The sequence below is a fragment of the Malaclemys terrapin genome, chromosome 4 (genome assembly GCF_027887155.1).
Source record: "Malaclemys terrapin pileata isolate rMalTer1 chromosome 4, rMalTer1.hap1, whole genome shotgun sequence".
NCBI classification, from domain to species: Eukaryota; Metazoa; Chordata; order Testudines; family Emydidae; genus Malaclemys; species Malaclemys terrapin.
The window spans coordinates 23,763,277-23,789,805 of record NC_071508.1 but is presented as its reverse complement, the minus strand read 5'-3'; the positions used below and the strand labels follow the sequence as shown (position 1 = coordinate 23,789,805).

General features: G+C 47.0%; 2 protein-coding genes across 5 annotated transcripts in view; one reads left to right on the top strand and one right to left on the bottom strand.

Annotated features, from left to right (window-relative positions):
* Positions 1–683: 683 nt before the first annotated feature.
* ETV7 (ETS variant transcription factor 7) lies at positions 684–17,735 on the bottom strand. Of its 2 annotated transcripts, XM_054027026.1 has the most exons (8): positions 17,545–17,735; positions 10,304–10,436; positions 9,138–9,302; positions 5,891–6,013; positions 4,999–5,214; positions 3,601–3,743; positions 3,358–3,458; positions 684–2,243 (listed from the first exon to the last, which is right to left on the bottom strand). In XM_054027026.1, exons 1-8 carry the CDS (start codon positions 17,548–17,550, stop codon positions 2,126–2,128), a joined length of 1,005 nt encoding a protein of 334 aa, XP_053883001.1. In that variant the 5' UTR covers positions 17,551–17,735; the 3' UTR covers positions 684–2,125. The 2 variants fall into 2 exon arrangements, with proteins under 2 accessions (XP_053883001.1, XP_053883002.1); XM_054027027.1 differs by lacking the exon at positions 5,891–6,013 and having other exon boundaries at positions 17,545–17,733.
* Positions 17,736–23,389: 5,654 nt separating this feature from the next.
* Positions 23,390–26,529, top strand: part of KCTD20 (potassium channel tetramerization domain containing 20) — a 44,371-nt gene continuing 41,231 nt past the window's right edge. For all 3 annotated transcript variants that reach the window (XM_054027023.1, XM_054027019.1, XM_054027018.1), the window contains exon 1: positions 23,390–23,438. The gene's annotated coding sequence lies outside the window, so the exon portion shown is untranslated. The remainder of the gene's footprint in view (positions 23,439–26,529) is intronic.

Sequence of the window (26,529 nt, the reverse complement as noted above, 5' to 3'; positions counted from 1 at the left end):
CCATGTCCACCAAGGGTAGGACAAGCAGAATAAGCCAATTTCTTCAGTAAGGGAGACGGCAATAAGAGATTGGGAAAAGCTCTCTAATGATCAGGATACTTCAGCACTGAACAGGTTACCTAGGGAGGTGGTGGAATCTCCATCACTGGTGGCTGTTTAAAAACCAGTTAAGCACCTGTCTGGGATGGTCAGGGGGGAGGGATAGCTCAGTGGTTTGCACATTGGCCTGCTAAACCCAGGGTTGTGCGTTCAATCCTTGAGGAGGCCACTTAAGGATCTGGGGCAAAAATCTGTCTGGGGATAGGTCCTGCTTTGAGCAGGGGGTTAGACTAGATGACCTCCTGAGGTCCCTTCCAACACTGATAGTCTATGATTCTACTTGGTCCTGCGTCCGTGCAGGTGGGTGAACTACATGACTTCTTGAGGTCCCTTCCAGCCCTACGTTTCTATTATGTAGGGCCTAATCTTGCTGCTACTGAAATCCAGGGCAAGGATCCCATTGATTTCATCTTATTTTGTACACTGATTTTTAATTTAAAAACAGTGATATCCTCTAGAGTTGAGATGTCGGCAGTGGCAGCAAACTCTCATTGCCCCACTGTACCTGGTCTGTGGGTAAACTGAGAAGCCTGCAGATCTCACTCTCACCATTCAGTCACCACCAATAAATGGAGTGAAGCAAGTCAATCATTGGTGTTTATTCCCTAAACAAGAAGAAATCTAAAAATATAAATGGATATGGTCAGATTAAGTCATTTTAAAAACCCCACGCACGTACGTCCTTACCTGTGTTACTAGTAACACCCGAGATTATTAAAAAGGAATGAAATTGTAAAACCTAAATTGGCTTTTGCTGGCTGTTTAGGTTCTGCATATGACTCATCTTGGACACTGGAATCAGATTAGTCAGTTTCACTTCCAGGATCTTAATGCAGAGTTGCAGTGTCTTGGTCACAAATACTGCAGGGCAATGTTTGAACTAATTGCATGGACGTCTAACATGAGAACATCTCTCTCGCTGTCGGACTGTGTAAAAACACTTTTTGGACTAAATGCTCAGATAATGTAAATCAGCATAACTCCACTGGACCTATGGCAATAAATTTACACCAGGTGAGGATCCGGTCCATTATTTTTAGAGATAAACAACAAACCAAAAACTCAGATTCCAATCCCCCCAAATTTGGGAAGTTCTGGTCCAAATCTGAAATTAATGTCTGGCCCACTTCTCTAATGTGCCAGATCAAAACCCCAGTTCCAGATACCCCCTCCACTTTTGTAACATGCGGCTCTGAATCCTCCTGCAGTTATCAAGCCTGCTTCTTCTCACTTATGCCAGTGAAACAGCTAGCCGATCTGTAATTCTAAGTGTTCCTATCGTTGTTCATTCCTGTAATGTCACATTTTTTTCATGGTCTGCTAATCATAAATGTAGTATTAATAGAGTGAAATTAATTAAATATGCAGCTTAAAGAACCCCTTCAGTCTACACAAATCTTCACTCGAGCCCTGATTCGGCAAGGTACACCCGACCAACTTTAGCATGTGAAGCTCTAGTGAAGTCAGTGGGACTATCACACGCTTAAAGTTAGACATGCATGCCAGTCTGTTGCCACATCAGGGACAAAGACCCTGATTCAGGCAAGCATGCAAGATCATCCCTATTAATGGAAGCACTCAAGCATATGCTTAAGTGCTTTGCTGAACGGGGATGTCTTGCTGATTTGAGGGCCATCAAGAAAACAAATAGTTTTGAGACTCAAAGAATGAGCATTGTCCAGAATGTACCAAATTTGGTCATTTAAAAATGAAACAAAACAAAGAGCACCTATGAAGAAAAAACAACCAAGCAAAAGGCCAGACCACAGATTGATCTCCGATTACATAGGACTGGAGAACCGTTTCTGTGCATGACCTTTGCTGCTAACCCTCACGCACTGTGTAGCACTCTGTCCCTTGATGGCATAGTCTTTGACTAGAATATGTATTGAAGCCCTTAACTTGCAGCCCAGTAAGAAAGTTAGCCTCTTGTCAGAGCACAAGGCATCCTGATTTCTTCACAGTGGCATCAAAGCTTGTCTATAGCATAGCATGTTCCCACATTAGACACCATGCTGCAGAGTTCCTAGGGTGAGACCTCCAGCGTGTCCTCCTTAAACTCCAGTCCTTCCTGCTCCTCACTCTCCAGCTGCTCTAGTTTGCTTGATTTGTCATGTAGTATCTCCCCATGACTCTTTAGAAATCTGGAATAAAAAACACTTTGGAATTAGCATCACTAGATGGAGAGCAGCCAAAATTGCCTGTTTGTTCAAGAGAGGCCTGATCCAGAGCCCATTGAAGTCAATGGGAGTCTTTGCAGTGACTTCAGTGGGCTCTGGATCAGGCCTTAGGAGATCAGGGCATGGAGCAGCTCTCAGAAGATGCTGGGCACCTTACATGGCGCCTGATTCTGCAAGATGCTCATTACCCTCATCTCTTCCTCAGGAGTTAAGGGAGCTCAGCCTCTGGCAGGATTGGACCCATGAGACTAGTCTATCGATCAAAATCAGAACCTCTTATCCCAGCCCTTAGACTCCTGTAAAACAGGACCTAGATTTTGGCTTTGCAGAGAAGAGCTCACCACTGAGGCTTTGCAAAACCAAAACCACCCCCTGTGTTTAACTCGGCCTGAAGGCCAACTTCTGCTCTCAGAAACGTGTGCAGCTTTAGTGGGAACTGCGCGCGCATAAGGGTGGAAGTCAGGCTTTGGGCCAGGTTCTGATTTCAGTTAACAGCCGTGTCCATCTAGAGCAATTCCATTTACTCCAGTGCAATTACTCTGGATATGCATCAATGTAACTGAGATGAGAATTTGGCTCTAACATTTTTGAGGAAGCTTTAGCTCTAAGGAGACCAAGAGCACTCGGTGCACAGAATGGATGAAGGCAGCTGAGCAATTTTTCCATTAACTAGTAACATCTCTCTTTATATGGTCATTTTAGCTGTCTGACTTATGTCACCTAAATCAGTGGTTCTCAACCAGGGGTCTGGAGTCCCATGGGGGGCCACAAGGGGGTTTCAGAGGGTCCACCAAGCAGGGCCAGCATTAGACTTACTGGGGCTCAGGGTAGCAAGCCAAACCCCCACTACATGGGGCTGAAGCCCTGAGCCCTGCCACCCGAGGCTGAAGCCTAAGCAACATAGCTTTTGTGGGGCCCCTGTGTTGTGGGGCTCCAGGCAGTTGTCCTGCTTGCTAAACCCCTAACACTTGCCCTGGCTCTTGTATGCAGAAAAACAGTTGTGGCACAGGTGGGCCTTGGAGGTTTTTATAGCATGTTGGGGGAGGGGGCTCAGAGAAAAAGGTTGAGAATCCCTGACCTAAATAACAGCTTCTGTCCCGGTTCCTTTTTGATAATGTTGAGTTTGTAGTAATGTCTTAAAGCTCTCGACATCTTCTCATAAGTCATGTTCACCCGGTTCTATAAGAATAAAAGACATTTCAGTACAAAGCACCCCATAGGATCAGGCTCTAAAAGGAAGTGAGGCACTTCCCCTTTAAAGTGGGGACAGGTAAGACCTGAAGAGTTAAGGGATGACCAACTTATTCTCAGCCAGACTTACCTTATGATTTCCCCAGAGCCTGGCAAGTCCATTAGGATCAACAACCCGGAAAATCTTGGCTTCTTTATCTTCCCACTTGATGTATGGCTCATACCGGCTGTCAGAAAGGAGCTGATAGACATAATCCCAGAGTAACCTGCAGTCTGCATGTTAACAGAAGGAAACATTGACAGTTTTAAGCTAGGAAGTGTCTACACAATCTACAGCCAATCAGCAGACAGTGTTTAGTAATACCTCCCTCTTATATAGTGTTACATTAGATCTCAAAGCACTTTACAAAGGAGGTAGTTATTAACAACCCCATTTTACAGATGGAGAAACTGAGGCACATACTCATTGCTCTGGACCTCAGAAGCATGGGATAAGCTTTCCTGGCCAGGGAGACTGTCTAACCCTCACACACTGTGTAGCACTCTGTCCCTTTTTAATGGTGGCTGGGTCACGTACTGAGGTTGAACCTGCTAACTTGGCTAACAAGAGCTGGTCCTTTTAACGCTGGCAGTAAAGAACATAAGACCATAAGAACGGCCGTACCGGGTCAGACCAAAGGTTCATCTAGCCCAGTATCCTGTCTACCGATAGTGGCCAATGCCAGGTGCCCCAGAGGGAGTGGACCAACAGGAAATGATCTCTCTCCTGCCATCCATCTCCACCCTCTGACAAACAGAGGCTAGGGACACCATTCCTTACCCATCCTGGCTAATAGCCATTAATGGACTTAACCACCATGAATGTATCCAGTTCTCTTTTAAACGCTGTTATAGTCCTACCTCCTCAGGTAAGGAGTTCCACAAGTTGACACTGTGCTGCGTGAAGAAGAACTTCCTTGTATTTGTTTTAAACCTGCTGCCTATTAATTTCATTTGGTGACCCCTAGTTCTTATATTATGGGAATAAGTAAATAAAGACTCAGGCTCTTAAAACCAGAGGTTCTGGGTTCAGCCCCTACTGTAATGATTCACCCAGAGGCATGGCACTGGACAAATACAGCTGTCATTTCTGCTCTCAGAGTAGGGCAGCATGAGGCAAATGAGCCCCACACACTGTGCTCTCTCAAAGAGATCGTACTTTTGTTCTTGTAGTCTTTAGAATGAGACAAAGGTTTTTAGACTCTGTCCTGCTGTGTGGGTAAGGACACCTAACAGGACCCATCTCTAACTGTATATAGTAATGGTGAAAGCCTCAAGTCATCCTTGCAGCTCTAAGTTGGCTGCTCTCACCACTGAGTTTTGGAAGCATAAACCTAGATTTCCCAGTGAAACCTCTTGTGTGCCCTTGTTGGATGGAAACTGTTTACATCCCCAGGCGTCTTATTTTTCAGGCAGTGCTGCTTTCAATGGCTGAGAGCCAGTCTAACCTGTTTGACACAGGCACGAGGCTTTAAAAATTAATACTCACCTGCAATTTTTCCATCGACTGGGGCTGGCGGTGTATTGGGAAAAGAACAGATGATCTCTGCCCTGTAGCTGACTTCTGGGCTGTGATGAGAGAGGTTAAGTGGCTCCACTCTACAAGAAGCTTTGCCAGGAGACCTGGGCTGGTCTGCATGGCTCAGACAGCTCGTTGACAATGAGGGGACTGCAGCCGGGGAAACTTCTAACCTGCAGTTCACACCTGCAAGGAAACCCAACGCATCCTTGTTTGTTACAGTATTTCCAGGAAGACCCTATGAGAACAATTTCACAGTATGATGTGGAGCACAGACCGGCTAGGATGGACTTTGGGCCAAGTCCATGCCCCATGTCTGCTCCAGGTGGATGATGGACAAGGTTCTCCTGGCACTGATGTTAGTGTAATGCTGACTTCAGTGCATGCAAGTGGAGAATGGAGTCTATTGGGCCATCCTAAAGGAGGGGAACTGTTGCAGAAGGAAGCAGTGGGGAACTGAAAGGGCACTGAGGTGGTGGTAGGGAGCCACTGGCTAGGAGGAGGGTAGATAGTGAGTCATCAGAGGAAGCCAGGAAGGGAAGGGGAAGAATGTCAGATCAAGCTAGGACAAAACATCACATAAGGCATCTTAAAAAGCTGGGCTGCCAAAAACTGAGGCAACTCAAAATTAGAGGCCATGGCTGAAACTGTCACCCCCAGGTGACTTGCTGAAGCTGCAGTCTATCAGAGCTGGGATTAGAACTGGGGACTCCCTGGCCCCATTCCTGTGCTCAGCCCACTAGGCCTTGCCTCCCTCAGACAGAAATGTAAACGAGAGAGCTGACAGGCTTGTTTCCTTGACGAACCCCACCCCCACCTCCACCTCCCACACCCACTGAAGGCTCCTAAAGAGGCACGGTACCTTCCGGATGGCTCTGGAGCTGCATGTGTTTTGCCTCCCTAAAGGGTGAGTTAAATAAAGGGCTGCACACCAGGGCTCTTCTCTGGGTCTTAATGTACTGGAGTAACTCATACAAAACATCACCTGTGGGGAAAGGAAAGACAGTTGGGTGCATCTGGATTAGTAGGGTCTGAAATGTGTTTAATCACAGCAGTCTGCCTGGGCAAGGGGTACCCTGCGCAGTGAAATGGACATGGAAAGCTGACACACCTCCTCCGCTGTCACGTGGTCTCTAGCCATGTGCCTAGCTGCTGCCCAGTCCATCATGGTTTAAGGGACTCTTGTGAAAGTGTGTCTTGTAGATAAGGCACTAGACTAGGACTCATACCATAAATGGATAGATTTTTAAGGCCCAGAAGGGGCTGTTTGACCTCCTGTGTAACATGATGTGCTAACAAAGGACATAGAATTTCACCATAGTCTCAGATCTTCTAGACTCTGTGTCCTTGGACGAGTCACTTGCTGGCTCTCTGCCTTAGTTCCCCATCTGCAAAATGGGGCTGATGCCTTTGTCAGTCTTGTTTCATTACACTGTAATCTCTTTGTAGCAGGGACAGTCTCTTACTATGTGCAGGTACAATGCAGTAGGCGCACCGGCTCTGAGCTGGGTGTGAGCCTCTGGTGCTACCGTAAGGTAAATAATTATGGAGTCTTCTCCATGTGCAGTAGCAGAATTCAAGCAGTCCACCATCTGTTCCCTCCACGCTTGTGTATTTCTTGACAGGTGTATCCCACACTTGCATAGGACCTTGCACCCCAAAGGACCTCAAACTTTTAACAGACAAATTACAAGGGGTCACTTTGCCCACCACTGAAACTGCAGCCACCTCTGGGGTGGAACACAACAGCTGTTTTTAACTGTGCATTATAACTTTACACAGCAGTTCAGTGTAGGAAACAAACTTGCTATACCTAATTGAAACAGCAGGGGAACTATGTATGGCCTGTGTGTGATGCTGGCAGACCAGGTGCCAGCTCATGCACGGTCCCCACATCCCAACGAAACACTGACAAATGCACCGCTGGAATCAATCTGACTTACCTGTGTGTTAGCATTATTAAAATGGGTATTAAATTATAAAAAGGTGTTCATGGAATGCTTGTGAGTTGCTGCATGCATTAATTTCACTTAACATCCGTATCCCATATTGTAAGTAATATTCAAGCATTTGTATTGTACAGCTCTGTAACTCTGTAAATCAGACCGGAGAGGGACATGAACTAGTGACATGCTGGTCTCCAACAGACTATGTCCTGGTCAATAAGGGCTAGTCTACAATGGCAACGCTAAAGCACTGCCACAGCAGCGCTTTAACGTGGACTGTGGTTGCAGCGCACATCCCAGCGCTCTTAATAATAAAAAACCCACCTCGAGCAGGGGCGTAACTACCAGCGCTGAAACTTGCTGCGCTCAGGGGGGTATGTTTTTCCCACCCCTGACGAGAAAGTTGCAGCGCTGTAAATGGCCAGTGTAGACCAGCCCTAAGGAAGGCCCAGCAACACCAGATGAATTAGAGTGGAACATTAAAGAGGACGAAAGACTTTGTTTACTCTTTCCCTTGCCCACCCCATGAAGATGAGTCATGCAAATAATTTTTCTCCCTCAGCTGAGTTTGCAGATCAGAGCACAAGGAAGGAGGAAATAAAAACCCCTAACCAGGAGGAAATGATCTCTATGCTGCTTGAACGCTGTAAGGGGCAACATTTTCTAGACATAAACAAGAGCCCTAAAGGACATATTGAGCTTGCTTATTATAAAGCTTCTGTTACCTTTAGAATCTTAAGATTGGAACTCATTTGTGTGTGTATGTTCACCTGCTTAACCTCGTAAATAACTTTCTTCCTTTTCCTAGTTAATAAGTCTTTAGATCGTTTATTCTAGGACTGGCTGCAAGCATGGTCTTTGGTGCAAGTTCTAATGTGTATCTGATCTGGGGTAAGTGGCTGGATTTCTACTGTACTCCATTCTAAAGGAACCACTTTAACATTACCATAAATCAGAACAAAACCCCTGAGAAAATACAGTAGAGATCCAGCCACTTCTCCCAGTCCCAGAGGACTGGGGTTAACCTGACTTTTGCTGTGCTCCTTGGTGAAGGAATCCTCTGTTGCAAAGGTATGCCTACCTGGGTGGCAAAACAGATGGGAGAAACCAAGGGGACTGTCTGTCATTCCCTGTTAGGCTGTTCTAGCGCATGAGGTGCTTACACTTGATTGGCTGATGAAGGGAGGGATAGCTGGGGGAGAGGGATAGCTCAGTGGTTTGAGCATTAGCCTGCTAAACCCAGGGTTGCAAGTTCAATCCTTGAGGGGGCCATTTAGGGAACTGGGGTAAAAATCTGTCTGGGGATTGGTCCTGCTTTGAGCAGGGGGTTGGACTAGATGACCTTCTGAGGTCCCTTCCAAGCCTGATATTCTATGAATTCAAAACTGGATTGGGGGCCTGGTTCTTAACAGTCTGCCCTTGGTACTCCTGCTCTTAATCCACTGCAGGACAGCTTGACAGTGTGTGAGAACATAAGGCAGGATTCAAAACAGGACTGGACATTTATATGAATGAGACCATGCAGAGTTTATATTGGATAGTAAAAGATTTATACCCTTATGCTTCAGGGCATATGCCAATCTCTACAGCCAGGTCAGGAAGAAACTTTCTCCATAGGCAGGTTCCCCACTGCAGTGTTCTTACACCTGTCTCTGAAGCATTCCATATGGGACACTTCCAGAGGTAGGAAACTGGACTATATGGTCCACTGGTCTAATCTAATTTGGCAATTCCTGTAATCCTGCCTAGCTCTAGCCTAGATGGGTGAGGAAGGCATGGTAGGGATGCTCCCTGCATTGATTTTGTGGGTGGGGTTTATTTTTTCCCCTTTCCTCAGGGCATCCAAACAAGACTGAGCAAGATTTTGATACTTTCTGTTACTGTCTTTATCTGCATTACCAAGAGGCCCCAAAGAGAGCAGGGTGCCATGGTACTAGATCCTGTTACACATTGTGAAATTATCCCTCCCCTGAAAGGCTGACAATCTAATCAGACAACAGGTGAGTGAGAAAATGACTTGCCCTAGGTCACACGGCAGGTCAGTGGCAGAGAGATGAACTGAAGCCAGGTTTTTCGGAATCCCAACCCAGTGCCCTGTCCTGTGGACTGCATTATACAGCACATTCAGCAGTGTCATTACAAAAGACGATTGTTTCCTCTGACCTGAACTAGGAGCCCTGTATCTGAAATCCTCCTTGGTGAGAATGCAAAGGGCTTTTCCGTTCATTTCAAACTTGCTTTCGTCTGTTTGCCGGAGTGAATATTCTTTCTCAGCCCATCTTAGCCAGTGACTCACATCGTCCTTGCTCCACAGTGAGGGCTGGATTCCTGAAACCAAGCAAGAACAATCTCTGAAATAAAGCCCCAGTGAGAACAGGGGCGGGACGGGACACTGGTCTTGTCCAGCATCAAACTTCCCTTCTAAAGGAACTACTTTCTGATTACAATAAATCAGAACAAACCCCTGAGAGAGAGAATGCAGTACAGATGAGCTTGATGGGTAAAGTTTGGCTCTGGTATCATCCACTTACTACTCCTAACATCACTGGTTCAGATTCTCAGAGGACTAGGAATTATGTGCACAGTTACAATAGGAGTTGTGGGCTTATTTCTGAGCCTGTTTGAAAATCCCAGCCTCGGAGTATAACTAGTCCTATCTCCTCCCAAAGCACTCGACGGCCATTACTACATCCTCACACCCCGATGAGAGCAGTGACTGGCATTAGGCCAACTTATTTACATGACAGTAGAACCTATAGCTCCGGCTGAGCTGGTCCCATTACACTCGGTTCTGTACAGACAGTAAGAAAGGGTGCCTACCTCAGAGTTCATGTAACCCTCTGGTCAGTGTTATTTCCCCTTTGTCCCCAGACACAGGCACATAAAAGGTAACCTAGTTTGCAAGCCTGGGTCCTGGGAAGATCAGGGACATAGGGATGTGAGGAAGGAAATCAAGGCAGCAGGAACTGACTTACGAGTTCCATTTCTTGGGAAAAGTCACTTCACTGTTCTGTGCCTCGGTTTCCCCACTTGTGAAATGAAGATAACTTACCCACTTCTAAGGTAACTAATGTTTGTGAAACCAACATGAGCACAGTGTGTACTATTCAGTCACTAGAAGGGGGGTCAGCTGGAGCATAACAGCCTACTAGTGTTATTTGTTAATGGAGTTACTCCTTTAGCTCTAGTGGTAGAGTCTTCAGTACAGTATTGAAGATCCAGAAGTCAAATTATGCTGGTGTCCTATGTTGCTTTTGCACAGTGCTTTATAAAATAACTCATCAGTGATGTTAATTTGTAGGCCATTAAACAAGGCACCATCTACTCACTGAGCCTGCCTGGTAATTTGAAGATTTCGCCTTCACTGATTGGCTGCGAGAAGGCTGCACACCTGGACTGTGATTGCAGTGGTAAGGAAGCTGCTGTTACAGGGCTCGCGGAAGAACTGACTGTCACTTCACCCTGGGGGAGAGAGGTTAACACATCAACTGACAAAGAACAGCACCAGCTGTAAGTACCCTGCTGCTGGGCCCAAGCATGGATATTTTTTTAAGCAGTCTCAAACAGTAGCATTATTCTGTTTAATGCAGGTATCCTCTTGTAACCTCCCCTCAAAAGCTCAGCAAACTTGAGCCTGGTTTGGTAGGTGGAGGGGACACCATCAGGGAAAATCCACTGCAGGAACCAGTGCTGATTCAGTTTAGGGTACTCTCCTCTGAGTCAGTCCTGAATCAGTGCTGTGTTCCTGGAAGTGCCATCTTACACCCAAGACATAAAGCAGAAGTGCTAACTGTCTGTGGTGGTCAGATTCCACCTCACTTGCTGCAAGAGCAGGCTAGGGAAGGATTGTTAACCCTCATGTACTGACCAAAAGTCACTTGGGCAATTGCACCCTCTCCCTAATTTCTCCCTAAACTTTAACATTGGCTCTATAATTCTTCTTAAGCACTCCATGCACACACTCCAGATATGGAGGAATTGATCTGTGGGATGGAAGGAGCTATATATCTAGGAAGGATGGCCTAGTGCAGTGGGTCTCAAACTGTTTTTTACTGGTGACCCCTTTCGCATCGCAAGCCTCTGAGTGCGACACCCCCCCCCCAATAAATTAAACACCCTTTTCAATATATTGAGCACCATTATAAATGCTGGAGGCAAGCGGGATTTGGGGTGGAGGTTGACCACTCACAACCACGATGTAATAACCTTGTGACCCCCTGAGGGGTCCCAACCCCCAGTTTGAGAACCCCTGGCCTAGTGAATAGGGTGCTGGCCCAAGTTCAAGTCCTAGCCCAGCAGTAGGCTGCTTGAGAGCTCTTAGGCAGGTCACTTAATCTACCTTGTGCCTCAAAAAAAAAAAAAAAAAAAAAAACAGAGCTAATATTTCCCTACCTCACTGGGGTGGCTGAAAATTAATTCTGTTAATGACTGAGATGCTCAGGATACCATGCCAATGGCAGCCATATATTAGCTGTATTCCCTCTACCTCTCTCATTGACTTCAGCATAAATGGCAGCTCCTATCCTTGTATGGCCTCATTTACCATAGTGTTCAAGCCCCTCACGTTCTTTAATGGGTTTATCCTTCCAACATCCTGTGAGGTCGGGCTATCCCCACATAGATGGGGGAACTCACACATTGCCAGACTAAGGCCAAGATCCTCAAAGGTGGCACCTAACTGGGACTTTCCAAAGGTCCCGCAAGGGGGCTGTGGCAGAGCCTGGAATTAAACCCTATTCTCCACAGGTCCAGATTAACACATAACCCCCAGACCATCCATCTGCTGTAGGAGTGCCCTCTATATCCACTGGGAATTGATTATATGGGGTATGCACACCTGATTCTAATGGATAATCCTTGTTCAGAGCTTGGGAGGGGGTGGGGGCATGTCATGAAGGTCCCTGCCAATTTGCTCGGTGGGGGGCGGGGGTGAATATCATCCCAAACCCAGTCTGTCACTCCTGTTAATTGAGAATCTGTTTTATTGGCCTAGTGGATAGGGGAGAAGCTATAGACCTGAGATATCCTGATCTTTAGTAATGCTTTTGACAGTCTCACATGACATCTTCATAGACAAACTAGGGGAAATGTCATCTAGATTAACATACTCAAAGTGGGTACAAAACTGGTTGAAAGACCAAATTCTAGATAGTGGTTTGCTGTCAAACTGGAGGGACCGATAACTACTCTGTGGGGCACTGCAGGGATCTGTCCTGGTCCAGCATTAATATTTTCATTAATGACCTGGATAATGGAGTCTAGTGTGCATAAAAACTTTGCAGATGACAGCAAGTTGGGAGGGGTTGCTAACACTTTAGAGGAGAGGATTAGAATTCAGAGCAACCTTGACAAACTGGAGAACCAGTCTGAAATCAACCATCTGAAATTCTTTAAGACAAGTGCAAAGTACTCCACTTGGGAAGGAAAAATCAAATGCACAATCCCAAAATTGGGGATAACCAGCTAGGTTATAGTGGATCACAAACTGAATGCAAGTCAAATTGGTGCAGTTGCAAAAAAGCCTAATATCTTTCTCGGGTGTATTATGTCATGTAAGACAATGGAGGTAATTGTCCTGCTCTATTTGGCACTGGTGAGATCTCCCTGGAGTACTATGTCCAGTTCTGGGTGCCACACTTCAAGATGTGGACAAATTGGAGAGGGTCCAGAGGTTTAGATAAGAGGCATAGGAAACCTGACCTATGAGAAAAGGTTACTGAGCATCTTTAGCCTTGAGAAAAGGATGGGCGGGGGGAACTGATAACAGGTCTTAACATATCTTGAAGATTAAGAGGACTGATCAATTGTTCTCATGTCCCTAGAAAGTAGCATGAGGAATAATGGGCTTATGCATCCAATCCAATTTATATTGTGAAATCTGCAAGGAAGTTGTCTTTCCCTCTCCCCCTTTGAATCCCAGTAATGTGGTTCTAACCAATTGCTGAGCTGACTTTACACTCGAAAAGATTTCACTCCCTGGGAACTTTACTACCCACCCTGCAAAAAGATTTAGCCAAATTTTCTAAACCTGCCACTGATTCTGGGCACCTTAATTTCTGGGAGCCCAACTTGGGCCTGATTAGTGGAAGTGCTGCACCCTTGAAGTTCCCAGTGACTTCATTTGGAGTTGGGGGCGCTCAGCACCCAGGGCCGGCTCCAGGTACCAGGCACCCAAGCACATGCTTGGGGCGGCACCTGGTAAGGGGAGCGTGGCGTGGCATTCCGCAGGGGGGGCACTCCGGCGGCGCGGCACTTGGCAGGGGGGCGTGGCGTGGGGCTCGGCGCTCGGGGGAGGTTCCCGGCGGCGCTCGGCGCGGGGGGGGAGCGGGCTCCGGCGGTGCAGCACTCAGCAGGGGGGCGGTGCGGGAGAGCGGCGATCGGTGGGGGGGGAGGGTTCCAGCGGCGCTCAGCTGGGGGGGGAGTTCCACGGCGCTCGGCGGGGGCCTCGGGGGGCGGCGCTTTTTTTTGCTGCTTGGGGCAGCAAAAAAGCTAGAGCCGGCCCTGTCAGCACCTCCAAAAATCAGGTGAAAAGACACACAAATTGAGCAGCCCCAAATCAAGGCACCCAAAACCACCAGCCACTTTTTTTTTTAAAGTTGGCCAGACACTTTTCTCACTTTTCCAAGCTGCCAAGGAACATTCAGACTCTAAAGCAAGGATCCTCAGCCGCAGGCAGTTCCTTCACACAATCAGTATGTGTCACTCTAGTTGAGCCCAAAGGTGTGAAGCTGGTCTCAGCCAGAATGAATGGAGCATTCATGGGAGGGGCTACTGGCAATGTGAATATTCTAATCTACGTGCACACGGCCATTCTCCTCCTCAGGAGCGCCACCAGCTTTTTTGCAGCCCTAGGCGGCAGAAGGTCCCATCCCCGAAATACCGACGACTGGGGCGGCCGAAGATCTGGCCACTGCGGTCGCCGCCCCCCAAATATTAGTGCCCTAGGCAACCACCTAGGTCGCCTAATGGGTTGCGCCAGCCCTGCTCCTCCTGATCTACTGCTTACAAACAGGGAAGAATTGGTAGGGGAAGTAGAAGTGGGTGGCAACCTGGGCAGCAGTGACCATGAGATGGTTGAGTTCAGGATCCTCACAAAAGGAAGAAAGGAGTAGCAAAATACGGACCCTGGACTCCAGAAAAACAGACTGATTCCCTTAGGGAAATGATGGGCAGGATCGCCTGGGAGGCTAATATATGGGGGGGAAAGGAGTCCAGGAAAGCTGGCTGTATTTTAAAGAAGCGTTATTGAGGGCACAGGAACAAACCATCCCGATGTGCAGAAAGAATAGCAAATATGGCAAGTGACCAGCCTGGCTCAGAGAAATCTTCAGTGAGCTTAAACACAAAAAGAAAACTTACAAGAAGTGGAAACCTGGACAGAGGACTAGGGAGGAGTATACAAATATTGCTCCAGCATGCAGGGGTGTAATCAGGAAGGCCAAAACACAACTGAAGTTGCAGCTAGCAAGGGATGTGAAGGGTAACGAAGGGTTTCTACATGTATGTTAGCAACAAGAAGGTCAGGGAAAGTGTGGGACCCTTAATGAATGGGGGAGGCAACCTAGTGACAAATGATGTGGAAAAAGCTGAAGTACTCGATGCGTGTTTGTTTGTTTGTTTGTTTGTTTGTTTTTTTTCCCCCCTCCATCTTCACAGACAAGGTCAGCTCCCACACTGCTGTCCTGGGCAACACTGTATGGGGAGGAGGTGAGCAGCCCTCAGTGGTGAAAGAACAGGTTAAGGACTGTTTAGAAAAGCTGGACATGCACAAGTCCATGGGTTCAGATCTAATGCATTCAAGGGTGCTGAGGGAATTGGCTGATGTGATTGCAGAGCCATTGGCCATTATCTTTGAAAACTCGTGGTGAGCGGGGGGAGGTCCCAGACAACTGAAAAAAGGCAAATATAGTGCACATCTTCTAAAAAGGGAAGAAGAACCTAGGGAACCACAGACAGGTCAGCCTCACCTCAGTCCCTGGAAAAATCATGGAGCAGGTCCTCAAGGAAACCATTTTGAAGCACTTGGAAGAGAGGAAGGTGATCAGGAACAGTCAACATGGATTCACCAAGGGCAAGTCATGCCTGACCAACCTGATTGCCTTCTATGATGTCTCTGTGGATATGGGGAAAGCGGTGGATATGATAGATCTTGACTTTAGCAAAGCTTTTGATATGGTCTCCCATAGTATTCTTGCCAGCAAGTTAAAAAAGTATGGATTGGATGAATGGATAGAAAGCTGGCTAGATTGTTGTGCTTAACAGGTACGGATCAACGGCTTGATGTCTAGTTGGCAGCCAGTATCAAGCTGAGTGCCCCAGGGGTTAGTCCTGGGGCTGGTCTTGTTCAACATCTTTAATGATCTCGATGATGGGATGGATTGCACCCTCAGCAAGTTTGTGAATGACGCTAAGCTGAGGGGAGAGGTAGATATGCTGGAGGGTAGGGATAGGGTCCAGAGTGACCTAGACAAATTGGAGGATTGGGCCACAAGAAATCTGAGGTTCAACAAGGACAAGTGCAAAGTCCTGCACTTAGGATGGAAGAATCCCAGGCACCACTAAAGGCTGGGGACTGACTGGCTAATCAGCAGTTCTGCAGAAAAGGACCTGGGGATTACAGTGGACAAGAAGCTGGATATGAGTCAGCAATGTGCCCTTGTTGCCAAGAAGGCTAATGGCATATTGGGCTGCATTAGCAGGAGCGTTGACAGCAAATCGAGGGAAGTGATTATTCCCCTCTATTTGGCACTGGTGAGGCCACATCTGGAGTACTGTGTCCAGTTTTGCGCCCCCCACCCCCACCCCCACTACAGAAAGGATGTGGACAAATTGGAGAGAGTCCAAGGGAGGGCAACAAAAATGATCAGGGGGCTGGGGCACATGACTTACAAGGAGAGGCTGAGGGAACTGGGATTGTTTAGTCTGCAGAAGAGAAGAGTGAGGAGGGATTTGATAGCAGCCTTCAACTACCTGAAGGGGGGTTCCAAAGAGTATGGAGTTCAGCTGTTCTCAGTGGTGGCAGATGACAGAACAAGGAGCAGTGGTCTCAAGCTGCAGTAGGGGAGGTCTAGGTTGGATATTAGGAAATACTATTTCACTAGGAGAGTGGTGAAGCACTGGAATGGGTTACCTAGGGAGGTGGTGGAATCTCCATCCTTAGCGGTTTTTAAGGCCTGGCTTGACAAAGCCCTGGCTGGGATGATTTAGTTGGTGTTGGTCCTGCTTTGAGCAGGGGATTGGACTAGATGACCTCCTGAGGTCTCTTCCAACCCTAATCTTCTATGATTCTATGATCTCTCCTGGGGTCAGTGTCTTCATAACATCCCAAGATAGCCACACCATTACATTTGAGCAACAATTTATAACTGCAGTAGGAGATGCACTATTTCCATTTATGGAGTGGTTGTGTATCATGGAACTAGGAAGTCTCATACTTTGTGAACTGTCTTTAATGTCTAGTGTTCATTGTGTCCAAATCAGGAAGATCCTTCCAAAATTAATCTCTGCACTTCTTTCAGCAGGTCTGTTATTAGCTTTATTAGCAGTAGTATTGTTTATCTGCTTTAAGCTCTATTTACTAGGAGACAATCCAGCATGAATTTGTAACACTTTTTACAGCAACATGAGGCATGTTTCAGATTCATTCTAAGCAACAGGCTACAGGAAAAATAAAAGTGAAAGAGATTAGCAGGGTAAACTATGTATTTCTCTTCTGGAAAGATACCTTCTGACTTTTTTTCCCTCCCCTAGCTCAACTATATTGCAGCTAGATTTACCCTTTTGAAAAAAAATTCAGGTGGTCGATATCTGCCAATTTGCAGGTATTCTTGGGAGACCAGAAAAGCAGCCTTAATTATTCCATTTATTTTCTCCTTTTTAGAGTGTAGGAGGCTCCTTCATTTCCTTAGTTCTCATGGGTTCTCTTCAGGGGGTCTATGGATGCTTGCTGCAGACGTAAAAACTTCATAAAATTTACCTTGAAACACAACCTAAATCATGGAGTATTCCAGCAGCACTAAGTTAAGGTGACCTCCTTTAGAGGTTAAACTTGTAAAATTATGGGGAGGTATAAAAAAAAAGATATTCTCTGCACAATGCTAGTGTATTGGTCCACGCTCCATATACTGAAGCATGATCTAGCCTGCTTCGCCTCCTTCCCCTTATGAACTGTCCCGAAGGAAGGAAGGGGAATTCCAGTGTTTAATTACAGGCTTATTCAGAGCAAGGAGGATCAGAATGTTTCAAGGAGATCTGAAGCCTCAGCAAGATTGTAAGTATCTGGGGTGAGGTCAGAGTAGGGGGGCTAGGAGAGCTTGGGGATTTGGGGGGGGAGAGCTATACTGAGGGGGCAGAGATTTATAGCGAGGGTGTATGAGGGGTTGCTGGAAGTGTTTGAAGGGGGAAGATTGCTGGGGAGGGGGGTGAGTTAGCAGGGCTGTTTGAGGGGATGGGGTCGGGAAGGAAGCGGGTGGTGCTTGTGGGGACTGGGGGAAGGAAGGCTGCGGGGAGGGGGGGCGTGTGCACTGGGAGGTGGGTGGCTGTTGCAGCAGCGATGTGGCTCAGCTCTTACCTGCATTCCAGGTGGAGGTGGGAGGTGCAGCTCCGGCCCTGGGGGGCTCCGCTCACGCTGCTCCCCAAGCAGGCTTCCCCCAGCTCCCCCCCACTCAGCCAGCTGGAGAGCGATCCCTTCCCTCCGCCCCGGGCTGCTTGGTCCCCCACTCGCGAGCGCAGACACAGCAGTGTGTGGTCGCTGGTCTGATCCTTCCGGGAAACGAAAACGAAACAAACCGGATCTGAGAGAAGCAGGCGCTCAGCCCCGGGGCAACAGCGGCGTTCCCCCCCCCCCCCCATGCCGCCCTGGCCTCCTGCCAGCTCCCAGCGGTGCCCCGCCCTGCAAAGACCTGGGGGCGCAGGGTTGGGTGGATGGCGGTGGGATCAAGGTGGCAGGGCTTGTGCCAAACACTGGCAGTTCCTAGCCTCGACCCCTCTAGGCTTGGCAGTTCCTAGCCCTGGCACCCCAATTGCTTGATCCCTGCTACCTCTTCCATTACAAATTAAGCACTGCAGGGTGGCCACCAGCTAAGCTGCCTGGTGCCAGGGAACTGCCATCTCCGGGCACGAGGCAGGCACTTCTGGGCTGAAGGATTTTGACAGCCGGAGGCAGGGGGGTGTCTTAAGCCCCCCTCACACCTCTAAGTCCATCCGTAAATGGGTTGTAAATTTGTGTGGCACATGATGGTGAACACTTGCCAGTCAGATGTACTGGGTACCTTAATCATACCAGGAACTAGCCTTGCATAGCTCTCTGCACCCAGCTCAAATATCCTTGTTATAGCTTCCTGCAAAGTTTGCCTTTCCTACTGCAATGAACTGGTGTTGCTGCCCCCTACAGGATGAAAGCAGAAGTGCTCCATAGTGTCCTAGTGCCTATACTGCTAACACATACCCAGGATCCCCCTTTAGTTTAAGTGTTAGTGGCTTACAGGCTCTATTTTAGCAACAGGGAATTCTAGTTCCTCCCTCAGCATAGCTCTGAATGCCCCTGGTGTGCAGCATAGGGAGTGCTGTGAAATCATAGGTAATCACGGTTGGTTAGTTCAAGGTGAAATTGAAAGGCTGTGTATCCTAGCTTCTTGAGGACCAGCTTTGATTTACAAAAGGGGTGTGTAAGTAACTCTCTACTGTTTGTACAGTACCTAGTACAATGGGGTCCTGGTCCACACCTGTAGCTCCTAGGTGCCAAGATAATACAAACAAGAAATAGCTGGTTAGTGTATATCCACCCATCTTCTATTGGATAGCATCAGAACTAGACAACTGTCATAGACCCCCTGCTGCTAGAAGCTAATTGAGATTCTCCTTTCCTTCAAGTAGAAGGGGCTTATCAAAAAATCCTTTGGACAGCAGGGAAAGAACTGAGCTTGCTCTAAAAGTATAGGCCCTTATCACTTCAGCTAAATGAGTAGGATCTGATTTCTAATGACCACTCTTGTGATGTTCTAAGTCACCATATTACGCAGCTTAGTAACTACCATAAAGTCTAAGGGGGTCAGAATGTCTCTCAAGGTCTTTCTAATTCTCAATAAACAATGAATCTGTATAAAAGAATCTCCCTTTATTTATCAGCTTGAGAGAGTTCTGTGTTAATCTGGTCTGTAGATTGATTCCCTGAGCATCTCTACTACTGTTTTACATTTTCAAAGCACTGTACAACCATTTGTTGGGATTCCCTCAGACCTTTTCCACGCCGCTTACCTAGAACAAGCTAAGCCAGCGCTACACCATTACCTGGTTAATTCTCATAAGATGGTCGTGAGGTAGGTAAATAAGTATTACCACCTCCATTTGACAGAGGGGAAGATGAGGGTCACCATGCCCAGAAGTAGCCAGTTGACTTTGGGTGCCTCTGTTTTTTGAGGTACCCAAACTGAGAACTTGGGCCTGATTTTCAGAGGGGCTAAGAACCTAAAATCTCAGTTCTCAATGTTGGTCTTTGGCACCTGAAATCAACAGCCATCCCTAAAACTTGTTGGCTAAATGAGTAGCCCAAAACCACACAGCCAATACGTGGAAAAAGTGGTACAATAACAGAAGGCCTTGGCTCAACAATACTCTGTATGAGGGGTCCTAGACGGTAGTACGAAGACGTAAGAGCAAATCTGAAACAGAAAGAGGGTCAACTTAAATGCAGTAAAAGGAAGCTGACATCAGTAACAGATCCCTTTTGTGGGCATTGCAGCAGTTCTTCACAAGTAGATAGGCATGAGGGCTGTCATTTGCTATAGGGCAAAGGGGCAGGTGCCCCCCAACCTTGTTTTTCCCCCCGTTTCATAGGTCAATATGTCCTCCCCCCTTCTTTTTTGCTCCCCTCCCCTGACTTTGCAGGATATAATATAATCTCATGTAATGTTAACATAATTTTGCCCCTCCCTCTCTCTTCCCCTCCAAATTTTTCTGAAATTATGCCCCTGAAAGGCACAAGTCTTCACAGAAGGGACGTAGATGTTGCTTTTTGTTTTTGTTTTTGTTTTTTAAAACAAACAAAAAAAATGTATGGGTATGTTTTCTGCTGGCAGCCAATCTTCTCTTTCCTCTTTGTTTTTTGAATCCACTTTCCTTTCGGTGACCGTTAGCCCACTAGCAGTGAGCACCTCCCCTTATGTGGTTGCTATAAAAGCAGATCCTAATCTTCTTTTTCTCCTAAATGGGCTCAACTTCTCCCCTGGGAAGGGGAAGACAATGAAGTTTTGGGGTGACAGTGAGATTTTGGTGAATTCTATCCCAATTAAATTTTAGCCTAACCCATCCAGAAACTAAGGCCTTGTCTACACTGCTACTTTACAGTGCTGAAACTTTCTCACGCAGGGGTGTGATCCTCCCTCCCAAGCGATGCAAGTGTCAGCACTGTAAAGTGGCAGTGTAGACAGTGCTACAGCCCTGGGAGCCATACTCCCAGCACTGGTGGCTACTCCCCTTGTGGGGGTGGGTTTTTTAACAGCACTGGGAAAGCTCTCTTCCCACTGCTAGAGCCATGACCACACAGCCATGTTACAGCGTGGCAGCGCTTTCACAGTAGTAGTGAAGACATACCTAGGCAGTGAGAAACTGGCCTGCAAGGAGCTGACTGTCTTCCTATTGCCAACACCTTCCCCTCAGGGCCCAGCACCTCCTTACAGACAACTTCTCAAAGCCTGTGCCAAAAGATGATTTATACAGGCATAACTACTGTTCTGAGTTGTGCTTTAACAACCCTGCATCCCTTCTCCAGTGACTAACATGTGGGATGATTAGGGGCAGGATCACATTTGACTTCATTAACAAAAGAAACATGAAACACAAATTGCAAGGGGTAAATGTTTATTTTTCATAACTGAATAAAAAAATAAATGTGGTTAGAAACTTTTCTCTATACTTAATCCTGAGCTTTTTAATCGTAGAAACAACCATAAAGCAACCTATCATAGAACAAAGAACACAACTTATGATCCAAGTAGACTTTTTTAAATAATCTTATGAAACATTGATCTGTAATTCTTATATTCTGCCACCTTTGTTCCCTCATGACTTCTCCCATGTAGATTCAAGCTAATGCACGGTTACCACATGCAGGAATGCCCCACACAGGCAATAATTTCAAATATGTTTACACTGTCTGACTCAAGAGCTACTTTTAGAAATTAGCATTGCCTCTGTAACATGGTGGTGGGTTTAGGTAATAGAACCTGTATGTTGAAAATCACCATCATGAACATATTTGTTACCGCAATAGCTGCAAAGTACTACAGCGTTCTTTCTGCTGCTTTAGTGTGATCATAGCTTTAAACATCAAAGTAGCTGCTACGCAGAATATATCGCCACATAACCTGGAAATTTCTTGAAACTAACCAGAGACTGAAGCTTCCTGGGTATATAACAATTTAAAAAGTTCAAATGAATATTCATAGCCAACATTCATTGCCAAAGATAGGCTCCCAACTCCATATCTAGGCATCTAAATAAAAGTGGCCTGATTTTCAGATGTGCTGAGCACCTGCAAATCCCCCAAAAAGCCAATGGAAGTAGGAGGCACTGAGCACCTTTAACAAGTAGGTCACTATTCTTTCCTTGTGTAAATATAGGTAGGCAACAAAAATGTGTGTATTTGTGCGCTGGCATTCAGATCTCTTGACAAATGATTGATAAGGAAGTCTATATGCTGTGTATTAATGCATCTACCATTCATTTTTCAGGAGTGGTATAAGGTGTGGTGGAAGGTGACTGGCTACAAATAATACAATTTACAGAATTTGCTTTTTAACTAAATATAGGCCCAGTCCAGTAAACATTTATGCAAGTGAGTAACTTTACTCATGTGCCTAGTTCCCTGAATTCAATAGGTCCTAGGTGAGTAAAATTACTAAAATGATTATGTGTTTGCAGCATCAGGCCCATCAATGTGCATCCCAAAGGAATGTTGTGAATGGTCACAGAGGTTACATTTGATCCATCCAATCACATCACATGAGGTCTACATACATCACACTGTAAATCTAGCCCAGAAATAATGCAAAACTTCATGAAACTTTCTAAGCAAGAACAAAATAAAGTGAGCTGTCTCCTCTCTGACATCTCTTGGTTCTCCCAGGTGTAGGCCCTGTGAAAACACACATGCCAAGGTATTAAACAACATGCTGGGAATGCAAATGTGAGAATTATCACATCCTCTGCCTGTAAACAGAAAACATCAGGGACCTAATCCTGCAACCTCTTGGCTTCAGTAGGAGCCAATCCCAGGAAGGAGGACTGCCGAGCTGGGCCTCAAGAAACACTGGGTCAAGGTGTTTTTAAGGAAAATGGCAGATTCCCCTCCCTGCTTCACAAGCATGACCAGGAACAGACGGTCCTTGCTCAAAGGAGTTTGCTATTTAATTCAGACAATACTTGCATACAGAGCACAAAGGCCTGGCCCCCTTCTCTCTCTACCTGTTCAACATCCTCCTCTCGCTCAGCATGCTGCCTCAACTCTCTGACAAGCCTGTGGTCAATGGCATCCCCAATGCGAGCCAGCTGAAGGGCCAGCTTCTGGCACAGTTCCTCTTGGCTGCTGCTCCTGGAGAGAAGAGCTGGCTGAGGAAGAAGGGTAAGGTGACCTGGACGGGGATGAGCACAGGTTAAACAATAGAATTGTGAACGCAGTTGGCTCGCGTTGCCTGCATGGAAGGTAAGCCTGCCAGAGGCACTTGTAAAGGTATAATAAATGGGCATCAACAGCACCACACCTGTCCCTCGGGGGCCAGGAACATTTCCTGGTCCCAAGGAATAAACCCTCCTCTGTGTTAGACAAGGCCACTCCACCCCCTCCCCAATCCACTTGTGTGCCAGAGATATCACCCCTCCCCACACCCCTCCCCGCTGAGTTCCTCCTAGGAAAATTTCCTAATAATCACTCCCCATTATTTGGGGATCAGGGACATCCCCTCATCACTCCTGCCAGTGGAGTACCAGGGATAACCCCCCCCCCCTCGGGTCAATCCTCCCTTGGGATACCAGGGACCACCCCCATCACTCCCTATTCTTTGGGGCACCAGGGACATCCCCTCCCATCACTCCCTCCGTGGGGCACCAGGGACACACATCCCGGTCCCCAACACTCCTCCCTTGGGGTACCGGAGACACCCTCCTCATCACTCCCCCCTTGGGGCACCAGGGACACCCCCCGACACTCCTCCTTTGGGGCACCAGGGACACCCTCCTCATCACTCCCCCCTTGGGGCACCAGGGACAACCCCCGACACTCCCCCCTTGGGGCACCAGGGACATCTCCCCGCCCCATCAGAGAGCCCGGCCGCGGCCCTCTTCTTTCTCGGATCTGATTGGCTATCGGTGTCAAGCCAATGGGCCAATCAGGTTGAGGAGGGGGCGCGGTCTGGGGCGGTGATCCCGCCCGCTGGATGCCGAACTGGAGCGGCCTGCGGCGGGGAGGAGGTAAGAGAGAGAGGGGTCGCTGGGGGGGGGGTCTGCTAGGGGGCTGTCTGTCCCCTCACCTCTGAGTGATATGGGGCTGGGGCTGCCCCCTGCCTCTGAGGGGGGTCTCTGGGGATGCTAGGAGCTAGGACTGCCCCCCCCCCACACACACACACTCTGAGGGGGGTCTCTGGGGATGCTAGGAGCTAGGACTGCCCCCCCCCCACACACACACACTCTGAGGGGGGTCTCTGGGGATGCTAGGAGCTAGGACTGCCCCCCCCACACACACACACACTCTGAGGGGGGTCTCTGGGGATGCTAGGAGCTAGGACTGCCCCCCCCCCCCCACACACACACACTCTGAGGGGGGTCTCTGGGGATGCTAGGACTGCCCCCCCACACACACACACACTCTGAGGGGGGTCTCTGGGGGAGCTAGGAGCTAGGACTGCCCCCCACACACACACACACTCTGAGGGGGGTCTCTGGGGATGCTAGGAGCTAGGACTGCCCCCCACACACACACACACTCTGAGGGGGGGTCTCTGGGGATGCTAGGAGCTAGGACTGCCCCCCCCCACACACACACACACTCTGAGGGGGGGTCTCTGGGGATGCTAGGAGCTAGGACTGCCCCCCCTCAGAGGGGGGTCTCTGGGGGAGCTAGGACTGCCCCACACACACACACACACACACACACTCTGAGGGGGGTCTCTGGGGGAGCTAGGACTGCCCCCCCCACACACACACACACACTCTGAGGGGGGTCTCTGGGGGAGCTAGGGCTGCCTCCTCACACAATGTGACACTCCCTCACTTTCATAGTATCATTTACTCTTTTGCAAGGGGTGCAAAATGGTATTGAATCACAATTCTGTACTTGTACTGGTGTTGTTTTATGCTCACTTGGCACAGATGTAAATAAAATAAATAAAAATGTAAATAACTACACAAGGTGCAAGGCAGTCAGTTATTTAGTGTTTAAATTTAGATTTACTGTCTATACACAGAGTTGCAATGGTTTAACTATAGGTGTGATTTTTTTTAAACCCACTGAGACCAGGTTTACGGGCAATTTCTGTACCGGTGTAACTATTTTGGTTAGGGATGTTATCCTTTACAATAGGAATAATTATTCAGTGCAACCTATTGTGGATGCAGTTTTATCAGCGTAAAGGCACTTTAAACTGGTATAGTTTATTTCACTGTTATTTTGTATTAAATCACTCAGGTCTGTTTCAATATATCTTAAATCAGTTAGGAACAGGTTTAAACTGAACTGAAATAAAATGTGCTTAAACAAAAATAAGAATCCGTGCAGGCGTGTGCACTAGCTTTGCTAAACTGGTGTAGATTTATTGATAGACAACCCCTTGTTTTGTGTATTAAAATTATCTTTGGAAAATATGTTTTCAATTCTTCCAACCATGCCCCATACTAATAGTTCTGAAATATTTTTGCTTGGGTTGAGGTATAAAATACTGTTATATTTATATGTGGGAAATCATAGCATAGATATTTCTAAGGCCTCTCATTTGTGAGGTGTTCTGTGCAGGCAGATGCCTGCACCTGAGTGGAGCCCCATTGACTTCATTGGCTCCACTAGAGCACAGGGATTTGTCCATGTGGAACTCAAAAGGGCCCAACTCCCTGTCTGTGCTACAAGTTCAGCCATGTTCAGACACTGATTTTAGCAAACACAGTTGTGTTGGACAGTGTGGTTGGTATATAATTGTGGATTTTTTTTTAATCCATTGAAACTGGTCTCTGAGGAGGGGAGCAAGGGATACTGGTCTCAAACTGTTTAAATGTATGCCTAATCCACTCTGTTAGTGGGAACCACTTTCAAAATAATTCTCAAAATGGCTAAATTTGTAGTGTAGATGAAGCCGAAGAGAATGGAGATAACTCTTTACTTTGTTTCACACTCCAAAGACTGTGGTCCTAATGTCATACTTTTTTACTGATTTATGCATTGTGCTACCCCCTACTACCTGGCCCGCAAGTATATTTAGGGGAAAGGATTGAGAAGCAGTTTTATTTCATCTGATCTGTTTGTAAATAAATTCTTACCTGGGTTTCTTGCCATATCTGATGCCTCTTCTTTTTGGCGTGTTCAGTCTTGCCTTGCTGGTAGGCATCTGAGAAAAGGGCTACACTACCATCAGCTTTTATGTCTGTCGTCACTTTGTGATTGATACAACATAACATTTTTGTTGGTTAGATGCAGTCTGCCATAGCTCATCAAAAACAACTGTATGTTTCTTTTATTGGGGTGATGGTTTATAGTCTACTAGCATAGAGAGTTTGGGGGCATGCTAGGACTTGTTTATCATTTGACCTCTCCTTGAGCCACCCAGAAGAGTCTGTCACATTTTATTAGTATTTCCCTACTACTACCCCTTTTTTCACACTGGCCTTATATCAGTGGGTGGGATTTTTCCAAAGGGTGCTAGGAATATAGATGCCCAATACCAATTTAAAGTCAGTGGGAGTTGTACACATTTAAAAATTCCACCCAGTAAGCCTGAACACCCTTGTGCAGAAAAAAATTAACAAATAGAAGTTTAAATAATACTTTGCATTTCACAGTAAATTTCATGCCAGGATCTTACAGTGCTCTGTGAAAATTAAATAAGCCTCAACACTACTGTTGCACAAACTGTAAACATCGTAATGTAACTGCAGTGTCAAAGTCCAAGGAGGTGGCAGTATTTTATTATTTGCGTTACATTGATGACTAGAGGCCTCAGCCAAGATTAGGGTCCCATTGTGCTAGGTGCTGCACATACGCATAAGATTATGATAGTTTGAGGGGTTATGTTAGTATGCCCAGGCTGATTTTGTGAAAAAGCATATTGTATGTCAATCTCCATTTTGAGTCACCTTGATCGCATGCTATACTGTGTATTGCTAATGTTAGATTGCATCATCCCTCTTGTGCTGGGGAGAGGCACTGATATCTAGGTGTTTGATCGTGAATAACGGACATTAAGAACCACCAGAAATTGAATAGCTTTGCTCTAGCAAGGGAGGCTACTGTCAAAGACTTATGACTAGGGCCCTACCAAAGTCACGGCCACGAAGCACGCATCACAGATTGTGAAAT